Source organism: Vulpes lagopus, chromosome 15 (assembly GCF_018345385.1).
Source record: "Vulpes lagopus strain Blue_001 chromosome 15, ASM1834538v1, whole genome shotgun sequence".
Lineage (NCBI taxonomy): Eukaryota > Metazoa > Chordata > Mammalia > Carnivora > Canidae > Vulpes > Vulpes lagopus.
Genome location: NC_054838.1, coordinates 14,558,091 through 14,585,612, shown reverse-complemented (window position 1 = coordinate 14,585,612; position 27,522 = coordinate 14,558,091). Strand labels below are relative to the sequence as shown.

The window sequence follows — 27,522 nt, the reverse complement described above, 5'->3', positions numbered from 1 at the left end:
CCGGTGCTAACTGGCCTCTACCTTTGTCTCTGTCTCCTCTACCTCTGCTCTTGGGTAGCTGACGGTAGGGAAAGTGTCCAGCGGAATAGGGGCTGCAGCTGAAGTCCTGGTCAATCTGTACATGAATGATCACAGACCTAAGACCCAGGCCACCTCTCCAGACCTGGTAAGGACCACACCCCTCAGCCTATACCCGCAGACACCGGCTCTGGTCTCCCAGAGAGGATGGCCTGGCCCACCCGAGGGCCCCTTCTTATGGACAGGAGACGTGAGAATGGGGTAGACCAGAGCCGAGGTTAGACGGGGGTGGGAGGGCTGCGTTTTCTGAACGACAAACCCCACTCGGCTCCCCTATGGGTCATTGCACGAGACAGAGCCTCTCACCTGCTGTCTGGGGCTCTGAAGAGCACATCGAAAAGGCCGGGCAGGCCACTGGCTTAGTGAGGCATCCCTTACCATTGGCCCTGGGTGTCCAAAGAGGCCCTTTTGCACTGGGCTGAGAATCCAGCGACAGAGAGACACCCTTCCCTCTGAATTCTCCTTTCTCCAAACAAGGCTCCCTGCTGCCATCACCAGCCATTTGACTGACGCTTCTCTTGGTAACCTTTGGACACGTCCCCCCAGAGCCCCCCAGGCACACCCGCTGCCTGGCCCTCGCCCTCCTCCCTCGCACTTAGGAATTTGCCTGGCAGCCCCCGGGGGGCTAGAGGGCACCGCCTCTCCCTTTCCTGCAGTTCTCTTGAGCCTTTTGGATGCCACAGGCTTTCCTTGCCTGGCCTAAGTCATTGCAGGAGGACTGGGGTGTGGAGGCGTTCTTTCGGGGACCTCACCCTAGGCCCGGGCAGCACTTCGTCCCTGGGGCGGATTCCTGGAGACAGGTCGCTGGGCAGGCATGTTGATGAGGGGTGCCCACTGTGTCAGATGGGGAGACCCCACCCCCGTCCAAAACCCGAGCTGGCCTCCTGGGGAGGACCTGCGTCCCCCCCTCCCCACTCGCCAGCTGGCCTGCCTGGGAGCAGAATTAGCAGCAGCCCGAGAGGGACGGGGTCTGCAGAGGGATCTGTCCTCCCATCCCTCGCTCTCTGCTGCGGTACCCGCAGTGACATGAGCAGCAAACAGGAGCCCAGGAGGTCCCCACGATCGAGGCCGGAATTCCCGGGAGTCCCGGCCTCACGTGGTGAGAGCCCGTGTCAGCCCTAACGCCGGCGCTTCTCTCCCGCCACCCTGTGCCCCCAGGAATCCATGCGCAAAGTCTTTCCCCTGAACCTGGGCGGCAGCGACACCTGCTACTTCTGCAAGAAGCGCGTGTACGTGATGGAGCGGCTGAGCGCAGAGGGCCACTTCTTCCACCGAGAGTGCTTCCGCTGCAGCGCCTGCGCCACCACCTTGCGCCTGGCCGCCTATGCCTTCGACGGCGACGAAGGTAACCCCTGGGGCCGGCCCGGCGCTCGACCCTGGTGGCTCTGGGATGCCCTGCACTTCCCCAGGAGTGGGAAGATCCTGCTAGAGAGAGGAGGGGGCACCTCTGGGGGGGCCCGGGGTGCTGTGAGCACCTGCTACGTGCCATCGGCGGCACCTGCTGTGTACCGAGCGCTTGACATACATGTCCTCGGCCAGTCTCCCCACCTCCCGTGGCCCCGTGTGGTCGAGAAAATCCAACCTCTGTAGCGTTGTCACACACTCAGCACCACACCTGGCTTGTGACCAGGGTTCAATAAATGATGATATATTAATGTTATTTACAAAGGGGGTATCGCAAACGTCACAGTAATAACAGCCTCCCCCCCCCAGAAGCACCTGCCAGGATGCACCGTAAACCCACGTAACCGCGGGCCTGTTACCTAACCTCCTGGTCCCTCTGTTACCTCATCTGTAAGAGGAGGATAATCACAGGTCTTAGCTCATAAGGTTGTTGCGAGATTGCTCACGTGGGTTAATTCACGGGGAACCCACTATACTGTGAGTCCCGCGTAGGTTTTTCCTGTTTTACGGTTGTTACCGTCCCTGAGATTACTGCTGTAGCAGCGAAGGAAGAAGGCTTCTCTGGAAGGCGCCCAATGGTCCTGGGCTGTGGCCAGTGGCCCAGGGTGTGCCTCACCTGGGTCTTTTCCTCCCCATCACTCCTGCCATCTGCTTCGAGCCTCTCCCACCCCCAGGAGCCCCAGGAAGGATCGGGAACTGGAAACGGTGCTGACATTCAGAGCTGCCCATTTTGCAGCCTGGCAGCTGGCCTTGGGAAGGGACTTGGCCTCGGTTTGCCTTGGGGACTATCTGAGGGCCTCAGCCCCATCCCTGGCATCCCACGCCCACCCCCCATGGCTACAGCCTGCCTCTTAGGCAGCAAAGGGTCCTGAGACCTCATCTCAACGCAGCTTCTTTAGGACAGGCGACAGACCGAAGTTCGAGGCCTCCTGGGCTTACTCCCGCTATTGGCCTTCTCTGCCCTAGACAGGGGCAGACATTGGCCGGGTACCACTGCTCTCATTTATAGGAGAAAACCCGTGTGTGCATGTGTGTGTTCCTTTTACAGGCAAGTTTTTCTGCAAGCCTCATTTCATTCACTGTAAGACCAACAGTCAGCAGAGGAAGAGACGAGCAGAGTTGAAGCAACAGAGAGAGGTATGCTTTGTCTCGAAAGTGCTGGTGATACAGGGAAGGTCCCCAGATGGGAGGCAGTTTTCGAGGGCCCCGCCAAGTCAGGCCAGAGTTTCTGTGTCTGACCCTGGAGGGACTGCGACCCACAGATGAAGAGGAAAGTGTGTACTTTGCGGAGTGGAGGGTCCCTCTGCCTTAGCCTGTTCTGCCGGCCTCCGGGTTTATCCCATTCTGGAGGCCGGCTCCCCGGTGAGCAGTGGGGCTGGCTTCTCTGGAGCAGCTCGGGAGAGCTTTCTCATCTCCCAGGGATGGGACTATATGCCCAGCTGTGTGGAAACTACAGGGTCCCCCATGCCCGGGCTCCACGTGACCACAGTGTATGCAGGGGTACGTCCCGTGGGTCCTACCTCTCCCTAGGTTCTTGCCCCGGGTTCAACAAAGTGATGGCCCGCTGAGTGTATGGTGATAGCATCACCTCTAGTGGCTCTTAGCAAGGACCTTCTCTACCGCTTGATTCACAGAACCCTACCCCGTTCCCCTCAAGGACCCACACTCTTTTTGGATTATACCAGTAACCTAGGCCTAACGTAGAAAAATGGGTAAATGAAAGAAGAATGTAAAGAAAGTTAAATCATCCATCACCACTCTATTCTGAGAAACTCATAACTAACAGTTTGTGACATTTCCCCGTATGATCGTATTTTTTTTTAATTTTTTTTTTATTTTATTTATGATAGTCACAGAGAGAGAGAGCGAGAGAGAGGCAGAGACATAGGCAGAGGGAGAAGCAGGCTCCATGCACCGGGAGCCCGATGTGGGACTCGATCCCGGGTCTCTAGGATCGTGCCCTGGGCCAAAGGCAGGCGCCAAACCGCTGCGCCACCCAGGGATCCCGTATGATCGTATTTTAACCAGCTGGAATCCTACCGCTGCACTTTCATATCCTCCTTTTGATAGACTAACAAGCATATCAGGAACCGTTCCCCGTAACATTAGAAAGTCTTTCAGAGCATCATTTCGGATGCCTGTAAAAGATGGTTGATGATTTATTTAACAAGTCCCATGTTGTTGGGTGTTCATCTTGTGTCACATTTTTACCTTACGGCTCTTTCCCCAGCGAATATCTTTGTATGCACATCTTTGTCCCCATTTCAAACTATTTACTGAGGACAGAGCATAAGAAATAGGATTTCTGAGTCAAAAGGACGTGCGGGTTTTGTTTTTTTTTTAAAGGACGTTTGTGTTTTGAAGGCCTGTTAAGCCTGTGGTCACGCTGGCCCCATATCCAGGGCCCCTTCAGCAAGCAGTGCTTGGGGGCTGAGACTATTTGGGCGGGCTCGCTGGAAAAGGCAGGGACCACCATGGGCAGTTTGCACTGGCCCTCTCCATCTGCTTCATCGGAAGGGTGCTCTGTGAGAGTCCTGGACTAAATGCCCTCCCTTTGTTCCCTCTCCCAGGAGGAGGGAACGTGGAAAGAGCAAGAGGCCCCTCGGCGAGACACTCCCGTGGAAAGTTCTTGCGCAGCCGCTGCCATTGGCACTCCTGCAGGCAGCCCTCCAGGTATCACCAATTCCTTCTTTAGGAAGGCGCTAAGCTGGCCTCTCAGGCTGCCCTGGGGCCTGCTTCACCTTCCCCGGAGCCTGCTTAACTGGATTCGGGGACTGCTGCGCGCCGCCGGCCTTCATTTCAGGGACAATGCTTACAACTACTGCTACACTTACGAGCTCCTGAGCCTCGGGCTGCCCCTCCTCTGGGTGTTCTTCGAGGTCCTGGCTTCCATGTACCGGGAGTCTGAGGAGTCCCTCGAGACCATCCGCAACTGGGTGCTCAGATGCTTCCCGGTCAAGCTCCAGTGAAATGCCACCCGCCCCAGAGAGCGCCTCCCATTTCCAGTTAGACGGCAGTGTGGTTGCAGTTAGCCGGGCTCTGGCCAGGAGGCCTAGCGTCCTTAACCCATTCGCTCAAAGCCAAAGAGGTGCACGCTGGCCCCCTGCGCCTGACTCTGTCAGGGGGAGCATCTGCCCCTGGTGCTGGGGCCAGCATGACATGAAGGATGGTTTGTCTTTTTTATATCGATGTAGCTTTGTACTTCTTTTATACCAAAGCGAGCCATATATCTAGGTTTACATTTCAGTTTTTAATTTTTCATAAGCCAAGAGAAAGCATTTTTTTTTTCTACGAGTGTCAATTTTTCTAAACACGGTTTGAAGTTTATAACTGGTATTACAAGTCCCTTCCACGTTGCAGTCCATTGTCCTGGTCACTGCCTGCGACATTAATGATTTGGGCTTTTTTTTTTTTTTTTTCATAAACCGAAGTGAGTGTGCCACCTTGTCCTGACCAGTGCCTTTTGATGTATGTACCCTGATGCCACTTGTCAACAGGGGACAGTGTTTTGAACCCGAAAGCATAATCAGTTTAGAAGAAAAGAGTAGATCAGAGGAGAATTAAGCCTTACAGAAGCACGTGGCGGTGTGTACTTGGCTGTCACGGGCCCTCCCAGAGGGAGGGGGACTGTTGTGCACCATTGTTTGGATGTAAAATAGTAGCTTCAGGGTTTTTCCTCCTCATACCAGATGACAGCCAAATGACATTCGGGCTTCAAGCAGATTGCTACAAACATACTTTGTCCTTGCCACCAGTGAGCACCCCTCGGGCAGCCCCTTGGCACCTGACCTCAAGGAGCTCCAGCGAGCTGGTGCATCGCGGAGAGGACCTGTGGCTCTGATCAGGAGCCGTGCCCACCCTGCCCCTCCCGGGGGGGGGCCCCCCTCTCAGGTCCTCAGCCCAGGCTGCAGACTGAGCCAAGGCCACTCAGGGTCCGTAAAGATCAGGCCGAGAGAGGAACCCGCCCTCTTGGAGGGTGCTTTGGGACTGAGGCCATTTGTTAGAACCTCAGGGTGTGTGATTTCTGGGAAGCATGACCTCCCGGGTGAGCACGGCTTCCAGTGCTCAGCCACTCGGGCCGCCATGCATATTAGGTGGAAACAGCCAGAAACCATTTGTTTTCCCACTGTCCTAGCAAAGGAATGTGTCTGGCCTCCTGTGTCTGGACGGCAGGGGAGGCTGGGAGTGGAAACTGTTGACGGATACAAAAGGAATAGGCCCTGTTAAGGGCAGAAGCGGGCCCTGGGCCTACCTGTGTTCTGGACTCTGGGCTTGCGGAGGAGGCCTCAGCTCCCCCCTCTCCGCCCTGCCTGCACTTGGCACGGCTGCTGGGTCTGGCCGAACAACGGAGAGGCTGCTAGGGAGAGGCCTCCCATCTCGCTCAGAAGATCTAGAGTTGGCCAGGCCGGAGAGTGCTCTCTGCAGTCGTTACACTAGAGATCTCCTTCTAGATCAAGTAAGAATGGAACCTGGTGAGCTTTAGAAGCCAGGGCGCTGGGGAGCTTGGACATGACAAGTCTCTATAGGGCAGGAAGGAGGGCAGAGGCATTTCTACACACGCTTCCTTCAGGTCCTTGGATAAAACAGGGGCATGGCTGTGGCCAAGTCCACGGGAACTGGCACCTCTGCCCTCGTTGGAACCGTTGTCGGTCTGATGACTCGTGTTGGGTTTTTCCAAATTTTTTCTGGGATTTTAATATTCGGCATGGTGGGGGGAGCCCTTGGGTCATGCTCTGCTTGACTCTAAAAAGGATTATTCTCGAGGTCATGATGTGAACACACGCACAGCCGTGTCATCGCTCTTGTCTTCAGCTCAGGGCGGGCTGAGGTGCTCTGTGGAATGCTCCTCGAAGCCAGAGTTAGACTCTGTGGGAATGTCATTTATGGCCAGAAAGAGACTGGTTTGAATGACTCTGGAGAGACAGGATGTGCCTGTCAGAAGCCTGAGATGTTTGTATGCTCTGAGGCTTTGAACCTTTCTGGTGGGTGAGACCCACATGCATGGTGGATTCCGGGAGGCAGATGCCTCTCGGCCTCCACAGAACATTCGAGAATGAGTGTGAGACACCAGAGTAAAACTGGGGCAAAGCAATAAGGGGGACGGGGAGGAGGGGTGGTCCTGAGGATGCGTGTAGCCCTGAGGGGACCGCAGGGGAGCACTGGCACGGGCCAACCACACGGATCCACTCTGGCGGAGAAGTAGGTGGGCACCACCAGAAGGGTTCATCTGTGCCGAGCAAGCAGTGAGTGGTTTGGAGAAGTTTCTCTTTCATTAATGGTTGCCTCACCTTCAACTGCTGTGCCTTTTGTGTTACCAGTCTCTTTCCTCTTTTTTCCCCCGCCAGACTAAATTCTCCTCTCTGTCTCTCTCTTTCCAACCTTGCACTGTGGCCACCAGTTCGTTTCAGCCTTCCAGTGCTACACCCACTTCTTGGCTGACACACTTCTGCTCTGAGGTGACTGGTTTTCTTGCCCATTTTCAGAGAGTGGTACTAACGCCTAACCTGCTTTCCGTGCCCCATCCTCCCCGCCGCGGTACGGGTTGTGCTAACTGTGACTATCCGGCATACTAATGGGCTCATTCCATGGCATGGTGGGTTGACACTGTGGGGTGGTGTTCCGCTCGAAAGCCTTGTTTGATTCTACTTGCCTCTGAGCCGGCAGCCCGGTCCGCACCAGGTGCATGGCCTGCCTCCCTTCGGCTCCCTGCGCGGCCTGCATGCACGTGCCTTTCCCGTCGCGAAGCCACTTACCTTCCTGGGACAGTCACCCCCAGCTGTGAGACAGGACGCTAGAGAGGGCTCTGTTCACCTTTGGAAAGAACTTCTGTCTAGTAGCCTCTGAAAAAGTACATGCATATGAGCATGGGTTCTAGTCTAAAGATTATTGATCAGAACCATGGGTGACTCTTCTGAGAAAGATTTAAAAAAAAAAAAAAAGAAAGAAAGAAAACGCTCCCAGGCTTTATCGTAAGCTTGACTCGTGCTTTGTCTTTTGAACACCCAATCACAGTTTTCCTGGCAAATCCTTTCCCTAGCGCAGCCTGTACTCTAGACACAAGGGCTTTGCTATGGCTCTTCTTGTTCTTGGCTCATAAAGCCCCAGATGATGCAGAAGCTTCGGTTGGAGCAATCATTGTCACAGGCCGGGGATGGCTTTGAGAAATGACTCAGCTCAGCCCAGGCCTGGAGCAGCCAGTGTCGATGCCCCCCATGGCTCTGCTCAAAACGCATTTGCCCACTGACTCATTACCTGCGGCAGCAGGATGTTCAGAGCGCTTTTAAAGAGAAACACCGTGCCCAGTACAGTAGAACTGCTGTGGGCCAGGCCTCAGGGTCTCAGGCTGAAGGTGGCGTCTGTCCTGCATGCGGCCCAGAGCCACGCTCACCTCTCGGCCTGTCTGCACAGCCCTGCATGCTGCATTGCTCACTGCACTGGGGCAGATTCTAGCCAGTACGAAGTCATCGCTCTTGTCTTGTCTTCTCTTGCAGAGTCTCCCTCCCTTTAGAGAATGTCAACCAGAGAGGGCCCTCCTTCCCTCTCAGCCTTCTCTTTAGCTAGCCTCTCCCACCCCATCTCATCGCAACGCATGTCTGTGACCTTTGGTAGTCATTTACAGTGCCACATGGAACCCCCCCCTGTATTTTGCACACAGCAAACGATGTTTAGCTTTATTTATGGTATTTGATGCTGTAAATGAAAATAAATATGGTTCTTTATAAAGCTCATTGTTTCCTCTCTTCTTTGCCATGGAAGCTGCTCCAATCTCAAACACAGGGGCTGGTTTAGGGGAAGTCTTCCCTAAACTGCTGGCGGGACCTGCACTTGTGGTGACACGGGACGCTCTGGGGCTGCGCTGGGCAACTCTGAAAGGAAATATTACCCAGGGGTAATATTTGGAAAAGGTCACCAATGCTCCTGGGCCAGGCTTTGGGGTCTCTTTCTTGAAAATTCATGGTACTTTTCTGTGTAGATTCTGGGCATAGCTGGGTAAGGGTCAGTGTCACCTGAGCTGTTGGAAACAGACTGTTTTAACAGCTCCTCTGCTCACTTCTCCCCACCCCAAACCATGGACCTGTTGGCGAGCTTTACTTAGGAACCATTCACTAATTTAGGTTCCTAAGTAACAAAGGTTATTCTTGCAAGTAAGTCTTATGTTGGTCCAGCTGAGTGAGAGGTGAAAGGTAAGGAGTATCGGACGGTATCGGACGTTGGGTTCAGAATTGCAGTGAACATGGCAGATGTGCTGATCCAGATGGAGAGCCTTTTGTGATCCTAAGAGACCTCCTGTGCCCCCAAAGCCTCAGGGCCACTCAGTGTCTAAGGCTGCAAAGCTCTGCCCACAGAGCCATTCTGAAGACAGAACCCATGGCAGGCTGTGAGCCAATTCATGGCTTCCCCTTAAGGGAAGGATTCAGAATCTCACTTGGCTAATCTGGACAGTGCCAAGGAAGTCTGGTCCTCAACATCCCTAGGATGGGATGCCTGCCATCACCAGGCTGGATGTAGCAGGGCTTCTGATGCTGAGATGAACCTCCCCTGAGGGGCATTTCTGGGGCCCTGGGCCTCTGAGCTCAGCTGCTGGCTCCTGGAACTGCTTCCAAGCTGCCTGGGGTGAAGTACTCTTACCCAGGTGAGCTATTCTTTCTCTTCCGTAAAAGGAAGGGTGTTAGGGACTTAAGTCAGGAGCTAGGTTGGGCAAATGATTCATTCCTTTATTTATTCATCTGTTCAAGTGTTTGTTGAACACACACCATACCCTGGACATATTCTAAGTCCTAGGGAAGCAGCAGCAAACCACACAAAGGCCCTGCCCCTCCCTGCATCTTGGAATGTATGTACCTTGGTATCGTGTACCAGATTTGATTTGTTTTATTTGTACATACACTCACCTATTTACTTAACTAATATTTACTGAGTGTCTATGGTGCGCTGGGAATAGAGCAGGGGGTAAAACAGACAAAAGTCCCTACTGTCATGGAGCTTATAGTTTTGTTTTGATTTTCCGATTCGAAGCTGGGTTAAAGCAACATTTTCCAAAGTGTGGCAAGGAACACTAGCTCCAAGAGGGCTTTGTGAATGACGAGCTCCACAGGCACAGAGTTTGAGAAACTTCATTCTAATCGTGCTGGTCCTCCCAAACCTTGGAGATCCGCAAGACTTATTGGCATGGTAAAAGTCTCTGAGGGACCCTCCAGTAAAGAAGCTTAATTAACTTTGCTGAGGTGGGCTTTCCCATACCTGTTGAAAGTGAGTGTTTTATTTGTTTGGGATGGGGTTTTTTTGTTTTGTTTTGAATGTCACATTCACATAAGTGTTTGGTAGAATGTTCTTTAATCCAGAAACAGTGGATTTTTAAAAATGTATTTACTCATGACACATAGAGAGAGGCAGAGACACAGGCAGAGGGAGAAGCAGGCTCCATGCAGGGAGCCTGATGTGGGATTTGATCCCAGGACCCCAGGATCATGCCCTGAGCCAAAGGCAGATGCTCAACCACTGAGCCACCCAAGCACCCCATGGATTAAAACTTAACATGTAACAGTAAAAATGAAAACATTCAGTAGGCAGCCAGATTGGGGGGAAAAGTGAATTAAATGTGATAATAAAGAAGTTCATAGCTGTGGCCTGTAAACAGTTCATGCAAAGGGGGTGTTCCCAGGCATTTTGCAGTGTAGGTGATCAGTTCCTATTTGTTGATTAAAGACCCAATGATGAATGTGCACAGGCTATGAACAGACAGCGCTCACTCCAGCAAATGAAACAATGCTGAAAAGAAAAGGCGAACATTTATAACAATTACATGTGAAGGAATGTAAATTAAGTATCTCCTACCTACTGAATTAGTCAAGAAAAAGCAAAGTAGGTTGTAAGAAAAAAAAAAATAGTCGTGGGTAAAAAGTAAATGGGGACAGTCTTTTCTGGAAAGCAATGTGGCAACAATTATTAAGACCCATAAAAGGGCTCTGACCTCTGGCGCAGTAATCTTACCCCAGGGAACTTATCCTAAATAAATAATCCAGCTGGAGAAACCAATCTCCGTGCAACCCGAATATTAAGTAGACTAAGTGGGTCTAGCAGAGTGGGTGGGCTGTCCTCCTCTATTTCTGTGAACTCACTCACTTTTACAGCATTTTCTTTAATCCCTGAAATAATAAAAAGAAGTGGCTGCTGCTCTGAGTGCTCCGGGGCCAGCTGTCATTGATGGAGTGTTTCCCCCCTTGCCAGGCGGGGTGCCAAGCACCTCGTGTGCAGTACCTCGTTAGGCCTCCACCTCGCTGGCCGTGCTCACCTCGAGGGGATGCTTGACGTTAAAGGAGTTCTCCGATACGAGGGAGGCGATCTAGAGCAGCATCTTCAGCTGTGGAGGACCCGAGAGTCACCAGGCCTGGGCCAACAGTCAGACGCTGCTCGCAGGGGAGCCTGGGTGCATGGGCAGGCCCTGGAACTGGCCAGAGACCCGGCTTTGACTCTGGCACTTTGTATGGACTCAGTGACATTGGGCAAGTCCCTCCCATGAACCGAAGCCTCCAAACTTAGGGTTTTGTGGCAGTAGAATCGGTAAACATGCCCGATAGGCCAAGCTCTAGGTAGCACCTTCCTGGTTTTGTGCAGTAGGGAAGACGTTGGTGGGCGTTCTAGATCAGCTGGAGCTCAGAGGGCCCCCGGGACATCTTTAGGTTGGCCACGATACAGAGGTCTCTACTCACCCTGAGCGGTGCCATCTATTTTTCTCTCCTTTTCTGACCTCCCCGCCCTCTCGAAGGCAGCTGGTCACCTCCCAGCCTCCACTGTGCACCTCTCTTTCCTCCTGCCACCTGCTAGCAGGACCTTGGTTTGGTTTAGTGAATTCCTAAGTCACAGCAAAGAGGGAGGGCGGCTCCAGCTCTGTCTCTGGCTACCTACTTGACATCTCCACCTAGATTCTACCAAGAGTCTCCAACCTAGATATCCACCTCCCGCTCCTAATCTTCCGCTGGAATAGACTCTACCCTTGGCCTTCATGGTCTCTGGAAACACCAATTCCATCCTTCCCACTGTTCAGCCCAGAGCCTTGGGGTCATTCTTAAGGACTCTTTCTCTTGGCCCACACCCAGTCCACTGGTGAATCCCAAGCACAGCCAGACCCAGTCCACCCGTCACCGTCCCTGTGCTACCACCCTGGCCTCAGCCACTGTCCCTTCTGGAGTTACTGCTGTGGCCTCCAATGTGGCTTCCCAGGCACTTCCTTGCTCTGCTCAACCAGTTTTCAGCACAGCAGCTAGAGAAATCCTTTCAGAATGTGGATCTGCCCTCTGCTCTGAACTTTCCAGTAGCTTCCCAGCTCACTTAGTAAAAGCCAATGCATACAGCGGACTCAGACAGCTCTGGAAGGTCTGACCCCTGTCATTCTGACCTGCTGTCTTTCTGCTCTCTCTCATAGACTGTGTCCTAACCACACTGGCCTCCTTGAACACAAGCCATGCTCTGTCTTCGAGCCTTTGCGCTGGCTGTTCCCTCTGCCAAGAACACCCTTCTTTGGTATCTATACAGCCGGCCTCACCCTTTATCCAGATCTTTGTTCCCTCGTCTCCCTCCCGGTGAGGTCTGCCTTTAATACTGCAGTCCATCCCCCCAGCTGTCCTGACCCTTTTACTCTCCTAGACAGGTTTTCAGAGCATTTATCACCTCTCAGCATATTCTGGAACTCACTGACTGATGATATGTATCTATGTTTCCCCCCTTGCTAGAACATAAGCTCCTTGAAGATGGGAACCTTTGTTTTTTTTTGAGCACCCGTGTAATCTGCAGCAGTAGAACAGTGCTTGGCACATAGTGGACCTTCATCCAGCCTTTGTAGAAGCAATAAAGGCCTGAATCTCAGGCTGTGGAGCCTGTCTTGGGCTTGGGAAAGTCTTGCCATCAACTCATGACTCGGATAGGAGAATCTGGAAGAGAAGTATGACGTCGTGTGTCCTGCTGCCTCCACAGAGCCCTTTGATTGATTGGGAGAAGAGAGTTCCGATTTTACTTGAATTTTGCCTTGCAAGGGGTGCAGGCTTCACACAGCATCTCTCGCAGACTTGGGTGACCAATGGGAGCAGGCCTGAGGCTGGCAGCAGAGCCCAGTGCTAGTGGGATCCTCTTTGGGTAGCAAGGCCCAGGCCACGGGGTCACACACATCCTCTCTCCTGCCTGGCGTCCTGACACAGGAATCCAGGTGACAGGTTTGAGACCAGAGGCGGGGTGGGGAAGACTCTGCCCCCACACCATGGCATGTGGTTGGCTCACCTTACCTTTGACATCCTGAGTCTAGTCCTCCTGCGAGTGTCTCTGAGGACTCTCAGGATGAGAGAGCAGGCCCAGGGAAGCAGGGGTTACCCCCACCCATCACCCAGAAAGAGGCCAGCCTCTCAATCTTCAGGGGCCTCGAAGTGCCCAGAAGATCGGGTCTCTCTCCTCCCACCCCCACCTACACGAGGCCCAGCCAGGCCGGGTACGTCCCCTGGCTGTGAGCACTCCATCAGGGGGCCTTGCAGTGGTACCTGCCATCCCCATCTGAGCTGTGAGCGGAGGTCTGCTCAGCGCTGGGATGACCTGCTGTCCCAGCCACAGGGTGTGTGCTGGAACCAAGGACCGTGCGCCCCCAAAGTATTTCCCTTCCTGCTTCCCTGGGTTGCTGTTGGGGCTCCTACCCAGAAACTTCGAGTTCTCCACTCCCAGCCTCATTCAGGGAAACCGGAATGTAGGTCCTGGCTGTGCCCAAGCTTGAGGCCCAGAGCTGGCCTGACACAGTACCTGTCTGTGGGTCCGAGGCCTGAGGCCCTACACCTGCAGCTGTCTGGGGGCCCGCCAAGCTGCTGGGAAGATATCACGTGCCCCCCTCCCCTCCTGGCCCTGATGGAGGACACCCTGCTGCCCCGGGTGTTCACGCCAGGTTCTGGGCCTGATCACGGACTGCACTCCCTGGCGTCTGGCCTTGTGTCCAGGCCGACGGCTCCGTGGCTGGAGCAGGGCAGCTCTGCCGAGGCCTTGAGCGCAGGGCCTGCAGCTGGGGAGGGCTGAGCCCCCCTCTCTAGTTGGCTTGTAGTTTACTTGAGCTGGTCTCTGCACAGAGGCCGCTCCTGGGGCCAGGCAGGGCCTGGCTCAGGGCAGCCAAGCACGGGCCTGGGAGCACACACGTCTGCAAACAGGTCACACACTCAGCAGAGGATGCCTGGCAAGAGTCCAGGAGGGCACAGGACAGCCATGCCTGAGGCCTGTGGCTCCCCATCAATTTTCTCATTCCCTGGAGACCCTTGGAAACGGGCATTCCTGGTAGTGCACCCTGAAGTGTCACTCTCAGAAGCCCCAGGTGGCAGCTGCCGTCTTGAGGCACCTGTGTCTTTATCTCTTTATCTTTTAAATGGACATGTGCTGTGAGCGACCTTGGTAGTGGCATAGACGACTGTGCCAGCCCCTGGGAGTCAGTGGAGGGCATTCCCTCCAGCAGGTCCCGCCTTCCCAGACTCTCCCTATCCTGCTGGGGGCTTGTCAGGTGCCCTCACTCGCCACCGTCTGCCTTGCAAGAGGGTGGGGAGACCCCTCTGTGCTTGGTATCCTGGACATTTGCGTGCCTTCCCCTGCTCTCTGTAGTAAAGAGGTATCACCCCTGCAAATTGCATTTCCCAGGCTCCCTGGCAACTGGGTTCCTGTTCCGTCTGACTATTGGGTACACTGGTAGGAGGGCGGACGATGGGATCAAGGGATCAACCCTGGCCAGGGTTTTCCTCGGACTCTCTGCACCCTGGCCAGTGGCCGGTGTCTTCCCCGTCGTGCCCACTCCTGCCTGGACGCCCTGGCCTCACGGCCTCCTCCCAGTGTCCCTCCAGCCCGGGGCTTCCTGCTGTGGCTTATCTCTGGGTTGTCTCTTGATCTGCCCTTGGCTTTTCGGCTCATCCAACACCACCATCATGAGTTTCCTGTACTAACTGGCCTCTGTGGAGCTTTCTGGCTTGAGTTCTGTTTTCCCGACTGGGTCCTGATGGACTTAGTTTCATTGCTCCTTTTTAAGCTTGTCTCTTCAGAGAGAACAGTAGACAAGACAGCAGAGGGGGTTTTTCTAAGCCCGGAGCCAGAAGCAGCTCTGGCAGTTAGGAGCTGTGTGACCTTGGACAAATGAGCCTCAGTCTCCTAATCTCTACAATGGACTTAATGACCGTACACAGGAGAACGTGTTGCTTTGTCGTCGCCCTGGGTTCTGGGGGAGAGTGGAAGGGTCTCCAGACTTGGAGAGAAAATGGAAACGATTTTACCAGCAGATCAAGGGTAGGGGTCCACATGCCGACACAAGCAGGGGTCTGGCCAGGTCAAGGCCTTGGATGTTGCTGAGGGTGGTGTGCGAGGACAGGAGTGCTGCGCTCTGCCGCCGGAGTATATCTTTCACCAGGGAGCCCTGGAAGGGGACCAAAGTGCTGGGCTCGGGGAAGACCACCTTCCCTCCAGGAGGCCAGGGCAGTTGCCCTGGGAGCTGCTGGATCGTTCACCCTCCCCACCCTCTGCACTGCTCCCCTGGTAACCCACAGCCCCAGTGTAGACCTGGCTTCTCCCTACGGGAATGTAGGCAAAATCTAGGACAAATTGTAGACAGGCCTGGGGGAGGCAGCACAGGTGAGCACACCTGGACCCTCCCCCGGGGCTGGCCACCAACACAGCTGCTGATCCTCCTGACTCACTGGGGGCCCCTGGCCGAGTTAGTCTCTGGGCGCCACATTCTTGCACACACGTGGTGAAGATGACAGCACTGTCCTTTCAGGCTGTCGGGATGTTTGAGATGGTCAACCTCAATAACGGCCTCGATAATGAGCTGGTGTTGCTTCTGTTGTTGCCTCGAGACTACTTCCATCCCTCGTCCTGGGGCCGCTAGAACTAGCACTACTGGTGTGTGCAAGCGGACAGGAGTCCCCAGGGAATGAGAGAGGGGTCTGGAAGTAGAAGCTTGAGTGGAGTGATTGCCTCCTGAGCACAGCACTGAACCCAGCTGTAGCCTTTGACCTAGGCCTTGGGGGGCAGAGGGAGAGGAAGAAGAGGTCCATCTTTGGGGCTTTTTTTCCCTGGGTGAGGTGGTGATCAGAGGAAGCCCCAGCTCCTTCCAGCACCCCCCACCCCTCCACAGATGTGTGGACTCCCCCGTGAGGGATGCTGGCCTCACCCTGCTGTCCTGAGGGCTCAGCAGTCAGCCACATGCCCAGCCCTCCAGGAGCTCAGGGAGCCTGCCTGGGCCCTTACCCTGTTCCACCCCTCAGCCCTGCTGGCCAGGTCACAACTGTCTAGGAGGAGAGAAGATAAAAGCAGCCCCTCGGGGTGTCCATTGCAGGTTTGGGCTGGTCCCTGAGGTGGTGTTGCCACTGCCTGGCACAGCTCACCTCCCCTGCCTGCAGCCGCCCTATCCTGCCGGGCTGCTCCGGACAACCTCGCTCCCTCTTCTCTGGCCACGCAGCTCAGCCGTTAGTTCTCCTCCAGGTTATCAAAGCCCTTTCCCTGGTCTCCGTCTCCCCTCCTGCTGGGGCCTCTAATCCACCTTTCAGTCACCAACCAGAGCGATCTTTCTACGAGGCCAATCTTATGACACTGGTCTGCGGCTTTCAACCCTTCAGGGGTTGCTCTTGGAGGGAAATCCACTCTTCACTTTGCCACCAGGGGCCCTTTCTGGTTCCATGTCAATGGAATGATTTCCCGCTGGCTTCTTTCATGTACTCTCCTGCCGTCCAGCCACACAGACATAGTTTCTGCTCCCATGCAGGTGGGAGTGCTTTCCCACGCTGCATTTACTCACAGAGGTCCATCCCGTGGAACACCACCTCTCCCTACTCTGTTTGGATCCTACTCATCCGTAACGCATTGAAATGGTGCCTCCCACCTAAGGTGTTCATTGTACAGAAGTCAGATCTCCCTCCCCATCTACTGAGTCTCACCTTACTCTTAGACGGTCTACCCAATAAGGCAACTATCCGTGAATATGCCGAACATTCTCCCCTCTGGGACAAGAAGAGACCCTTGAAGGCAGAGCATGGCTGATTCATCTCCAAATCACCAGCACAGGCCCAGATCTGAGGAAGTCAAGTAGCATCTGCTGACCATACAAGTATCTGAGTATACCCCACTCGGGCACACACCTGTACTCGGGTATAAGCCAGATAGAGTTGAGTCTCTGCTACAGTAATTCTGTGTAATAAGCCTCCTGAATTTCTGAGGCTTGTATCACCTATTTTTCTTGCTCGTGGGTCTGTGGGGTTAGCTGAGTAGCTGTGCTTCAGGCTGTAGATCGAAGGGTGGCCTGGGCTTCCATGGGATTGGTTAGGCAAGGTTTCAGGCCACAGGTGGCTTGAGCCATGCTCCATGTGTCCACAGTCAGGGACCTAGGCTGAGGGGTAGCAGCCATCTGGGGTGAGCTCTTCTCATGGCAAGCTAGCAAGAGTGTGGCTGGACTGGCCAGACAGCAAGGCCATTTGAAGCCACTGCTCACGTCACATCCACTCATTTCCACTGGGCAAAGCAAGTGTCACAGCCAAGTCCCATGTCAGTTGGTCAGAGAAGCATATCTACCTACCCTAGTAGGGAGGACTGCAAGGTCACAGAAAAAAAAAAAAAAAAAAGCACAGCTCTGTTACAAAGAGGGGATAAAAAAAAAAAAAAAAAGGAACATATTCCAGCCAAAACTCCCAGAATAAAGGTCATACACATTGGTGTCCATGGTTCTGTTCTGCTCACAGCCGTACAGACTGATCCCTGTCCTCTGATGTCTTCACCTCTGTGTGCACCTGTTTTTACATCAGCAAAATGGGAAGAATAATACTTGTCTAGAAGGTTCTATGACATTTAATAGACTTAGTATGCGTTAAACACTTACACAGTTCTCCATAAAAGTGTCCAATAAAAGTAAGTTGCTGCTACTATTATTATATTATTACGGCTACTCCTACCTACCGAAGCATCCAATTACATCCCTGTTGCCCCAGTGATTCCCATCTGCAGCCACATCAGTGCAGAAGTGTGCATATGTGCATGCACAAGCAAGCATGCACATATGCCAGGAGTGACAAACTGGCAGCCCACTGGCCGCATCTGCCTGGGAATGTGTTTTATTTGACCTATACAATATTTTAATACATGAGGCATTTCATGTAAAAATAAAAATTTCTTGAGTAGTTATCTTCATAGATGGTAAATATGGTTAGGGAGTAGCTCTTGTCCTGCAGGTGGAGGCATGAAAAACCCAGCATTTAGAGGTTGGCTAGGAGATTGGGTGGCTGAGATTGGAGCAGCCAGGGAGGCAGTGAGAGGATGGGTCCCCAGAACAGGGGGGGGTGAGGGCGGCAGCAGCTGCAGGAGGACCCCAAAGCCTTGTGAATTGGACTTAGCAATAAGGAGGCTGCCGGGGGCTTTGGGGGGGAGTTTGGGAGTCATGGAGGCACAGGCAGCATTATAGGGGGTTGAGGAGTTGAGTGATGGAAGGTGCATAAGTAGAGAAAGTAAGTGTAGCAAACTCTTCCATGATGATTGGCTAGGAAGGGGAGAAGAGGAAGAAATGTTGGCTAGGGGCCAGGCATGGGAATTGGGTTAAAAACAGTTTTCTTAAAAGAGGAGAGGCTTCAGCACATTCAAATATTGATAGAAAGAGTCCCATAGACATAGAAGTCTGTGACACAGGGAAGAGAAGGTAATGACCCTTGGACAGGATCATTGATGAGGTCATTGGTCATTTCTACCTGGAACATAGGTGATATTTTTCCTGTTAACCATTTGCTTGGTTGCTGACTATCTAGCCAGTTTGAATGAAAGCCCTGTGAGAACAAGGCCTTTGTCTTGTGTTCACATAGGAAAAATATCACCTGTGTTCCAGGTAGAAATGACTAATGCCCTTGCTAATGGCCCTTTGCGAGGAAGAAGCCAAGTGCAAGTGAGGTATCAGCCTTAGAAAGGAGAAAGGACACCTGCCCCACTGTGACCAGTGGAAGGGGTTGTCACCTAGCTAGCTCGTGGCCAAAATGGAGCTGGACCTCAGGTGGCCTATTTTGCTTGCTCGTTCGTTGATTCATTCAACAGGCGTTCCTTGATCATCAACTCCTTGCTGGTATCATTCTAGTAAGAAACAAAATAGACAAAAATCACTAGTTCTAGTCACAGGAGAGAGATAATAAAATGCAAAGAAAGTTGTAGAGTTTCTTAGGAGATGAGATGTGTTATGAATAAAAATAAAAAACAGAGAATGCTGAGGGCATGGGTTGCAGTTAAAATAGTGTGACAAGGTAGGCCTCATGGAGAAGGTGCCATTTGACTGAAGACTTGAGGTGGTGAGTGAGCGAGCCCTGCAGGAAGCTGTCCAGGATAGCATCTCCTAGGAAGAGGCGGGAGCGATACGAGGGGCTGAGACAGGGGGTCAGGGAGGTGGTCACATACATGGTCAGAGCAGACAGTGGGGCAACAGTGGGAGATGAGGTCCCAGGGGCCACTGGAGGGTGTTGAGCAAGGGAGTATGATCTGACTCATATTTAACAGTCACTTGAGTGGCCGTGTTAATTAAGAAGAGTGGGGCGGGGGGAGAAGACTAGGGTTTTGGGGAGGTGGAGCAGGGTGAGAGGGAAAGCAGGGAGACCCACAGAGGCTGGAAGGCAAAAGATCATGGTGGCTGAGGCCAAGGTGGTAGCAGAGGAGGTGGTGACAGGTGCCTGGATTCCTGACATATCTTGAAGGTGGAGCCAGCAGGATTAGCTGATAACTTGAGTGAAGAATGAAATAACAAGAGAAGTCAAGGATGGCATGAAAGCATTTGATTTGAGCAGCTGGAAGGCCAAGGTCGCCATTTACTGAGATGGGGAGGGCTGTTGGGGAGCTCGTGGGGGTAAAGAGCTCCACTCGGACATGAGTTTGATGTGTCTGCTAGACATCCACGTGGAGGTGCCAAGTAAGCAGAGGGGTATGGAAATCTAGATTCAGGGAAAATGTCTGGGCTGGCAGTGTAGATGCAGGAGTGAGTCATTGTTATCTGGGGTTATTTGAAGCCAGGAAGCCAGATGAGATTATCATGGGCATAAGTAAGAGGAGAGATTCAAAGGCAGCCCTGGGGCCTTCCAGTGTGACCAGGTCAGGGGGAAAAGGCAGAACCAGCACACAAACAGGAAAGGAGAACAGTCGGTGAGGGGAAGGGAGCCAGGCGGTGCTATCCTGGAGGCTGAGAGGAGAGCTTTTCTAGAAGTGGGAATGATCAGCTGAGTCAAATGCTGCTGATGTGTCAAGACAAGAATGGAGAAGTTGCCACCGGGTTGAGCAGTATGTTGGACACTGTGATTTTGACAATGGCAGTCCAGAGGCTGGTGCACCTGGGCGGGCCCTCTGAACACTTCAGGACCCTCACACGGGATTAAATGAGATGTGTGCATTCATGCCCTGTACACAGAGGTGTGCTCTAAATACTGGGGCATCTGGTAGGCGAGGTGGTGGGAACAGAGGACGAGAAGTCTTGGAGTGTCCAAGTGGACCCAAAGCCTGCTGCCTTGTCCACTCCCCCGCCCCCGGCAGCCTGTCCAAGCTTCTGGATGGGAAGCAGGTACCCTGCAGGGCCCGTTTATTTCCACCATCTCCCTAGACCCTCTTCTCCTCCCAGCAGATGAGCCAACCTCCCCCAAGAAGCCCAAGAGTGTCCTGGAGCCAGAGCCCAGTGATGTGGATGGTGGAGCCACCTCTCTCCTGCCCTCTGAGTGGACCTCAGTGAGGATCAGCCCTGGGGAGGATATAGTTGGACAAGACATGATGGCTGTGCGTGTCCTGGTCACCAGTGACGACAGCAGGTATGCTCAGGCTGCTGCGGGGTGGGTTCAGAAGAGGGATTGGACGAGGGTAGCGGTATTCAGGAACTGGTCTTCTTTCTTCTCGCTGACCATGTGACCTCTCTGTACCTCCATATGCTCATCCATAAAATAGGGACAACCATAATACCTGTCTCGTGGACAATCGTAAAGATCTAACAATTAATATACACAAAGCATGTAGAAAAATGCTCAGCACATAACACTATAAGTGTTAGCAATTGCTGTTTCCTCAGAGAAGGGACAGGTTCTGGCCCCACTGTCTTCTCCCTAAAAGGCAGTTGTGACATAGGCTGTAGCAAGGGGGTGCCGAGTGGGTGTCACTGTCACGGTAAGTAGGATGGTGATACATGATAACAGGAGGCTAGGCTAGGAGTGGGAAGATGCATGAGAAGTAACGTTCTGCTGCCCTAGACGAGTATTTCTCAGAATGGCATCCTTACCACCCATACCAGAACCACCCAGAGTGGTCACTGGGACCCCAGACTCCAGGCCTCCCCTCGACTGAATTCATTCTGGAGGCCGACCAGCAAGAGGTACCGATTGCTCCTTATGTGCTAGGCTCGGAGCATAGAGCAGTGACCACACAAGACCAAGGCCTTGCTCTCACAGGGCTTTCATTCAACCTGGCTAGACAGTCAGCAAACAAGCAAATAGTTAACAAGAAAAATATCACCTATGTTCCGGATAGAAAAATAAAATAGGAGTCTATGCTAGAGGGTGACTAGTCAGCTGCTTTCGACTGGGTAGCCAGGGAAGGCCTTTGTATCAGTTATCCATTCTCACCGTTATGCTGAGGGACAGGAGCGCTCCGACAGCCACCGCTTATTCTACTCACAGTTCTGTGGGCACCTATTTCAGTCAGGCTCAGTCCTGCAGTTCTTTTGGTCTCCGTGGACTCCCGTGTGTGTTCGAGCCAGCAGGGTCCTGCTTCTAGAACATGGCTAGCCATCAGCTGGAGTGTCAGGAGGCAACCAGGCCACGGGTCTTTCATCCTCCAACAGGCAGCCCGTGCTTATTCACATGGTCCTGTGAGAAAGCACAATCGTGCAAAGTGTCTTGAGGTCTTGGCTATTCCTATCACGTCTGAATGGTCACAAGTCCAGCCCGGACTCAAGGGGTAGGGAAATTGGCTCCACCACTATGGGAGGAGCTGCAAAGGTCCATTGAAAAAGGGTGTGGACCCAGGGGAGGAATGATTGCAACTGTTCTTTGCAAACAATCTACCACGGCCTCGGTGAGGAGGTGACCTTTAAGCTGAGAATTGTCAACAAGAAGGGACAGCCATGTGAAGACTGAGGGAAGTGGCATCCAAGCAGTGGAACACCAGTACATAGGCCCCCGGGGCGAGTGTGGGCCTGATGTCTTCTGGTGTGGCTGGCACACAGTGAGGGGACGAAGAGTAAGATATATCAGAAAGGAAGGCAGGAGTAAGGCTTAGTAAGACAAGGGCAAGGGTAAGTAAGGGCAAGGAGTTTAGACTTTATTCTAGGTCCAACTGAAGGCCATTAGATAATTCTTAAGTCAGAGAGTGATACCTTATTTATGATTTCCAAAGATGAGCAGGCCTCGGTATGGAAATGGGTGGGACAGAGGTGGGTGGGAGTGGAGGCAGGGAGGCCCGATGGGAACCTGTGGCATGGGTAAGAGATGAGGGACTTGGGCCAAGATTGGGAGCAGAGAAGAAAGAGTTTGCTGATCAACTGAACGTGGAGGTGAGAGAGAGCCCAACGGTGACTCCCAGACTTTGACCCACGTGACTGCAGGAAAGGTGCGGTCGTTTCTAGAGTAGCTTTGAAGAGGACAAGATTTCAGGGAAGAAGATGCAGGTTTGTGGAGAAAATCAAGAGTTCTGTTTTGGCCACGTGGAGTTGGAGATGTCCATCAGATGTCTTTGTGCGGAGGTCAAGCAAGCCGTAGAACAGAGAAGTTTCTTGGAGGCAGGTCTAGAGACAGTGATTTGGGGCCGGGGGTGGGGGCAGTGGCACGGAAAGGCTGTAAAAGCCAAGGGAGCTAATGAGGCACCTGTGGAGTAAGAATATCTTCTCATTAAAAAGAAAGAAAGAAAGAAAAGAAAAGGAAAAAAAAAAGAATATCTTCTCATAGCTAAAGAAGAGCTGGGCACGGATGAGAGCCCCAGGGCATTTGAACATTCAAGTGGGCAAGCTGGCAAAACGCACAGGAGGAGAGAAACCGAAAGAGGCTGGGTTGTGGAAGCTGAGAGAAGAAAGGAGACGTTTCAAGAAGGAGGGTGTGGTGCTGGTTCAGATAAGAATGGAGGAGCTGGAGAGGCGACCTCTGGATTTTCCTACAAGAGGATCAGAAACCCGGCTGGAGTAGGTGTGGGAAGAGTGTGAGGGAGAAAACGGGTACTGCTGCGCAGACAGCTAGTTTGTAAGGTCTGGAGCCTTCAGACTCTGGAAGGGGGGCCTGGCAACAAGCATTTTAGCAAGTCCCACAGGTGATTTGGACCCAGAGGTCTGCATGAGCGCCTCTGCCTTGGAGTGCCCTAGTGGTCACTGAGGTAAGCAGCAAGGCCCAGAGAAGGAAGGTCTCACAGCCTGGGCTCAGTTAGGCAGGGCTGTGTCCTGAAACCCAACTCTAGCTTAAGTAACAAAGCAAATACTTCGGTGCCCCTGACTGGGAGGTCCAAGGGGGTCCCCTCTCCAGGCAAAGTTGGAGCGAGAAACTCAAACAACCGCTGTCTGCTGCCTCTCTGCATGCCTGATTTGCAACCACCCGCAGGGAGGCTCTATCCACGTGTGGAACACTTGGCTGCTGAGGGCCTCAGCCCACGCCCATTGGTCCCCATCCATGTCCCAAGACCTCAAGGTGGACCTCTGATGGGTCTACCCACATTGCACACCCACCTCTGGGACTCATCGGTGAAGAGCACTAGGACGCCGCCAGTGGCGGGCTTGGGCACCATGATGGAGAGAGTCCACCAGAGCACACAGATGGACAAGGGGCAGCAACCCAGTGGAGGATGCACGCTGGCCTTCCATACACAGGGCGAGGGTAAATCCATATGTTCACCAGAAGTCACAGCCCTATAGGTTTGCGCCTCCCGCAGGCCCTGGGGACTGTGCATGCTGTCTCTGCTGCTGCGGACACCCCGCCTCCACTTCTTGGCCACCTGAATCCCTGCCAGTCATCCAAGGCCCAGGTTCAATAGTCCCCCTCCGACCCCGTGGCCTCCTCTTTTCTCCCGTCCGTTCCCACAGGCCACAAGCACCACTGCAATGCCTAAAGGTTTAGGAGCAAGTCCTAAATGATGAGCTCGTTTCCACTCAGAGAGCTGAGCAGTCGTGGTCAAGGGTGTCTAAAGGTGGGCAGGCCGGCTGCCCCGCATACACGGGCCAGGCTTTGCTCTCCTGCAAAGAGACCGATGCCTGTATTTGCTGGCTTGAGTTCCAGAAAGTACCATGGTGGCTTCAACAGCAGAGATGTGCTTTCCCTCGGTTCTGGACGCCAGAAGTCCCAGCTCAAAGTGTGGGCAGGACCGGTTCCTTCTGCGGGCCTCGAGGGGGAAGGATCTGTTCTGTTTGTGTACCCACTGGAGATTCCAAAGCTTCTCACGGAGAGGGAGGCTGGGCACAGCGTGTTCCCATGGGGTATTCCTCCTATGCCTGTCCAAATTCCTCTTGTAAGGACACCAGGCTTATGGGAATAGAGCCCACCCTAATGACCTCATTTTAACTTAATTACCTCTTTAAAGACCCTATCTCTGAATGCAAACACAAGGTACTAGGATTAGGATTTGATATGAATCTGGGGTGGGGGGACACCGTTCAGCCTGTGACAAAGCCTGGGGCTGGGCTTTGGGGATGGGGGTGACTAAACCACTCTCTTGGCCCTGGAACGCCACGGCCTGCTGGCGGCAGCGGCAGGCAGGGTGCAGCGTGGGTGTGGGAGGTGAACTGTGGGGTCCCCCACTCACCCACTCTCTCCTTGCTCCTTCCAGCTCCGATGCAGAGCCAGACTGCCCCAGCACCAAAGCCTCCAGTGCGCGGCCCTGTGAGGAGAGACCCTGGCGGCCAGGACCCCGGCCCCTCCCGGAGCCCCTCACTAGGCACAGCTCCCTGAGGGAGGCCCCGGCCAGGGGAGGCTCTCCCCAGAGCTCCGAGGAGCCCCACGCCGTGCTCGGTGAGCAGAGAGTTTGCCCCCGTGGGAGACAGGCTTGCTGGATCCTGGGACATGGGGAGGGACGTGCTGGATCCAGAGACTCTCCATGGCCAGTTTTTCCTGGCGGAGGATCGGGTGACGGGTCCAGCAGCAGGGCTGGGGTATTAGAAGGGTGAGGGCCCTACACCCAGGCCCAGCCTCCTTCTCCGTGAGAAGCTTTGGAATCTCAAGTGGGTATGCGGCAGAGGGGCCTGATGGCTGCGTGTCCCAGGCTGCAGAGATAAGGGGGCCTATCCAGAGATAAGGACCCTCTTGCCTGAGCAGTCTCCTCTTTGAACAGGTCCTTAGGGGCCCGTTGGGCATTCCATGGCCCACTAGGGAAGGATGTGGCTTAGCTGTGTGGGCAGCACAGTCCCCCCGGGGCCACCCGGGAGCAGCACAGGGAGCTTGGGGCATGTGGACTGCCCTGAAACTTTACCTACCCAGTAATAAAGACACTTTGACTTTCAAAGTGTCTTTATTTTTTAGACACTTTGAATAAAGCACATGTGACAGCTGAGGGTTTTCCCATTCGTGGCCCCGTTTCATCCTCAGGATGGCCCCAGGGGGTAAGGTAACTCACCCTTTTATTGGTGAGCAAGCAGAGGTCCCACAGCTAGCAAGCAGAGGTCCCACAGCTAGTGAGCCGAGTGGGGGGGGGCCCAGTGCCTCCACCCCCTAGAAGGCAGGCGTCTCTAGCAGCCCAGCTGATTTTTAATAAAGGCGGCCTTCAGTTGAATGTTTTGATTCGGTCAACAGCAGCTTGTGACCTCGGGGTGGGATATAGGCGAACAGAAAGTTGCCACCTGCAGTACCAGCAGCCTTGGCTGCCCCCGGGGAATGGCCCGTGCTAGGCTTGTCCTGCACATCCCTCTGGTGGCCGAGAGCAGAAGTTCCACCTGAATCTAGAAGCAATCTCACAAGGGTAGGCTTCGCTGGAAAACCAGGGCTGGGGCCCGCCTCCAGGAAACTCTGGATTTACCCTTCCCTGTGAGCCTTTTTAAAAAAGGACAATTGTCATTAGAATGTATTTGCTAAATGCCATTGTGGTGGCCTCCAGAAATACTCAGCATAGGCGGCCAAGGGGACACTGCACTGTGCCCAGCTGGGGGCAGCCTGCCTCCGTCTCCCTCGGCTCCAGCCTCCTCATGTATAGATGCGAAGCCTGCCTGCCTTTCATCCCTTCCCTCCATTTCTCTTCCCTCCTCCATTGCCAGGGGATTTTAGGCAATTTACAAGAAAGACAAAATTATGTGTGTCTTATCTGTAAAAGTTTAAATTTTCAAGATCAAGGTTAACAAAACCAGTTTAGGAGGTAGAGGCCCCAGAGAGAGGCAGACCGGGATATCCCAAACAATGATCCTCTAGTGGGATCATAAATTTGATCCCAAGTTTTCTGGCAGTCGGCATTCAAAAGGAAGCACAATTATTATCCTCATTGTTCATGAGAAAAACAACATATTGGTTTGGGGCAAGTTTCAGAGCTGGTGTCACTTTTCCTAGTGCTTCACGCTGTAGGAATTGTCCAGCTCGTGTCCAATAGATGGCCCTGAGGGATGCACGAGTTCATATCTTGAGCAAAGCTGTCCGGTGCAGCATCCCTGGGTGGCAAGTGAGGGCATGGCAATAAAACGCGACTCAGCAAGTGCAGTTCTTCTGGGGTGATAGGGCTGGGTCAACACGACAAGGCAGTGTGGCCAAAGTTTTTGGTTTCTGACACTCCGGCTTATTTTTTTTTAAGATTTTATTTATTTATTCATGAGAGACACACAAAGAGAGGCAGAGACCCAGGCAGAGGGAGAAGCAGGCTCCATGCAGGGAGCCTGACGTGGGACTCGATCCCAGGACTCGGGGATCACGCCCTGAGCCGAAGGCAGACGCTCAACCGCTGAGCACCCCCAGGCGTCCCACTGACACTCCAGTTTAATACCAGGATAAAATACAGAGTAGACAGGGAAGTAGATAAACTGTGTGACTTTCAAGCAATCTTTTATTGATTTCATGTCCACGTGTCACGTGTTTGATCGTTGCTAGACAGACTGCGTTTACGGTTAAAAGCTCTGGTACCCTCTAAGCATCGTCTTATGTTGCTGGGTAGGGTGAGTCCGTGACTTGACCAGACCACGTAGGGTTGAGATCATGTTGTGCGTGTTAATGGAGCTTCATTCAACACAACTTTCACTTGGATAAATGGCTAGGAGCTGAGCCGAGGGAATGCCAGGCAAGGCCAGGATACTGCTTGAAGACCTCTGGTTGGCTCACCCATGCTCATCCTGTGGTGTTTACAATTGCCAAAGGGGGAAATGACCAAAACTCATCAACAGGTGAATGGATAAACAAGTTGTGCCATATAATGGAATGTTATTCCGTGTTAAAAAGGAAGAAAACTCTGACACATGCTACAATATGGATGAGCCTTGAAGTCGTTATGCTTTGTAAAGTAAGCCAGACACAAAGGAACAGATAGGACATGATGCCATGTCTCTGCAGTACCAAGAATAGTCAAATTTATAGAAAGAGAAAGTTGAATGTGATGACGGGGGTGGTGGTAGGAGTGTGGGGAATTACTGATTCATGGGTACAGAGTTTCAGCTTGGGATAAAGAAGTTCTGGAGGTGGATGGTGGTGATGGCTGTACAACAGTAGGAATGTACTTAATACCACTGAGCTGGACTCTTTTTTTTTTTAAGATTTTATTTATTTATTCATGAGAAACAGAGAGAAAGGCAGAGACACAGGCAGAGGGAGAAGCAGGCTCCATGCAGGGACATTGGGTCTCCAGGATCATTCCCTGAACTGAAGGCGGCGCTAAACCGCTGAGCCACCAGGGCTGCCCTGAGCTGGACTCTTTAAAATGGTTAAGATGGTCACGTTCATGTTACATAATATTTTACCACAATTTAGGGAAGGACTTCTGGGACTACTTTGCTTGGCTCATCTAGGAATCTATTGTATCCTCAAAGTTCTTTAGCATAGAGCATGCCCAAGATGATGGCCTGAAATAGAATTTAACTCTGTGTTATTGAGGCTCAGTAGAAAGGGCTCAGTAATT

At 53.1% G+C, this 27,522-nt stretch overlaps 1 protein-coding gene across 18 annotated transcripts in view; it reads left to right on the top strand.

Annotated features, from left to right (window-relative positions):
- LOC121476354 (F-actin-monooxygenase MICAL2) overlaps nt 1-27,522 on the top strand; it is a 225,678-nt gene that overhangs the window by 130,084 nt on the left and 68,072 nt on the right. For 9 of the 18 annotated variants that reach the window (XM_041730300.1, XM_041730298.1, XM_041730307.1 and 6 more), the window contains 6 exons: nt 59-166; nt 1,237-1,423; nt 2,531-2,619; nt 4,053-4,155; nt 20,105-20,288; nt 24,271-24,452. In XM_041730300.1, coding sequence (XP_041586234.1) covers nt 59-166; nt 1,237-1,423; nt 2,531-2,619; nt 4,053-4,155; nt 20,105-20,288; nt 24,271-24,452 — 853 coding nt within the window. Of the gene's footprint in view, nt 1-58; nt 167-1,236; nt 1,424-2,530; nt 2,620-4,052; nt 8,206-20,104; nt 20,289-24,270; nt 24,453-27,522 lie in introns of those variants that run through there. The other 9 variants (XM_041730309.1, XM_041730313.1, XM_041730311.1 and 6 more) reach the window with 6 other exon arrangements.